The following is a 1826-nucleotide window of genomic DNA, read 5'->3' as shown; positions in this document are numbered from 1 at the left end:
AAGAAGCTTTTGCATGTGGCCTTATGCTAAATTCCTTTAGGCTTTTGAAATGCTTTCTCTTCATTTTCAGACCCTGTTTTTTCCAGACAGAGACAAGCTGTTCTCCACTCTGCTCTGTCAGTCACTTCTCTCTTCCTTGCCCCCCCCCCCCCCCACACACACACACACATACACACACTTCCTCCCCACCCCCACCTTCCTATCTAAAGGCCAAAGGGAGCCGCATGCCAATCCTTGGTTGCCAAGACAATGGTCTGTTTACATCGTTAGGCCCTGTCCTTAACGAGAGCTCGGTTTGAATGGCGACTGACCCTGACCCATGGAGAGGTGGCTTCTCTCTCCGCGCACATCATTGTGTTCAGTGTGCCCTGATTCGTTCCTGTCATGTTCTCTGTGTTCCTGTTTCTAGGGTAACGAAGACACCAGCGAATCGGTCCAGCTCAAGTCTTCGAAGGCAGAGCGATGGGTGTGGGGATAAAGAGAGAAGAAAGAAACAAGGCGCAGTGTAAGAGACTGAAGCAGAGAGAGAGAGAGAGAGAGAGAAGAAGAGAAGAGAAAACCCATCAGGGAAGATGGAAATGTTTTCGATGGGGCCCCAAAAAAATCAGGATATTGACTCGGGAAGTTGTACAGTACCTATCTGGTGGCCTTACAATCGGGTGAAAGGCAGCACCCATTCCAAAGGGGAATATTTATGTCAAATTCTGATGGTTTCTGCTCAGGAAAAGAAGTGGAAATTAAAAAAAAAACGTTATTGTTTGATTGATTTTTGTTGTATTTTATTGTGTTGTATTTGACTTTGTCACTGTGCATTTTTTAATTGTTTTCAATTGGTATCTATCCATTTGACTCTGTACAGGTGTATACACCCACACCCCATACCTGCTCTCCACCACCCACCTCTCAGTATCTGTCATGCCTGGTCTGTGAGCTCCTCATGGGCATCCGACTCCCACACTCCCCCCTGACTCCTCAGGAGGCCATGGAATGCCTCTGTCTGTTCCCTCCAGAGAGGTTACCTGTAGCTCACCTGGCTGTGGTAACAAAGGACCCCTCACTTGGTCCATAAAAAAACAAAATATACATATATATGTGCAAATGGATACCAACCCTGCAAAAACCAATGTCAAAAGAGAAATTGATTAAGCTAACTAAATAAATGAATGAAGTGGCCCATGTTATTAGAGGGTTGCTGCAGTCTTTATTTTGCTGCTTTACACTATTTGGTGCTGTTGTAGAAGCACAGGACCTTCAGGGTGAGATGAGGTACCATAGAAATTGTAACTATTAATGACATCTTGGGTTATTTGATATCCGTGTGCTGATGACTGACTGTGTACTTTTTTTCTAGAACATTCAAGGCATAATACACGTCCCCTTTCCCAGTCCCCCCCAATTTCCTCCTTCCCCCTGCATATTTAAAGTAAAAGTCAAATGATGTGTGTTTGTGTTTAACTCTGAGTGGACTCTACTCAGCTCGATCTTTGGCCTGTCTGTAAGATTTTTGCTTTGTTTTTTTTTTTTTTTTTTTTCTCGTCTTTCTCTTTTTTTTGTCATAATAAATACTTGTTTGCACTGAAGAGACCTCTGTTCCTTGCATTCATTTAAATAGGGGTGAGGGGGATAATTGAGTTCATCAACACTTTGAGAGTAATTAACGTCAGTAATCAGGACCATGCCGAGAAATTAGCTCTCCGCCGTCGCGCTGCATCCTTCATCGCTCTTCCCCTGTCAAACCTTGCCGCTTGGCTTTTCTCACTCTCTCTGTCCCTTCATCATCTCCATCTTTCTCCATTTGTTTTTTATTCCTCTTTCTCTTTTTTTGC

At 43.9% G+C, this 1826-nt stretch overlaps 1 protein-coding gene across 2 annotated transcripts in view; it reads left to right on the top strand.

Annotated features, from left to right (window-relative positions):
• Positions 1-1580, top strand: part of elapor2a (endosome-lysosome associated apoptosis and autophagy regulator family member 2a) — a 30419-nt gene extending 28839 nt beyond the window's left edge. The window contains exons 22-23 of one of the 2 annotated variants that reach the window (XM_076263310.1): positions 410-505; positions 860-1580. In XM_076263310.1, the coding sequence (XP_076119425.1) occupies positions 410-478 (69 nt within the window). In that variant the 3' untranslated portion in view covers positions 479-505; positions 860-1580. Of the gene's footprint in view, positions 1-409 lie in introns of both variants that reach the window. The other variant, XM_076263304.1, reaches the window with a different exon arrangement.
• The last annotated feature ends 246 nt before the right edge of the window (positions 1581-1826 follow it).

This window comes from Alosa pseudoharengus, unplaced genomic scaffold, assembly GCF_046254945.1.
Source record: "Alosa pseudoharengus isolate Yale_2024_CS ecotype anadromous, Long Island Sound unplaced genomic scaffold, YU_APseudo_1.1 YU_APseudo_1.1_scf_10, whole genome shotgun sequence".
NCBI lineage: Eukaryota > Metazoa > Chordata > Actinopteri > Clupeiformes > Clupeidae > Alosa > Alosa pseudoharengus.
This window is presented reverse-complemented; position numbering and strand designations above follow the sequence as displayed.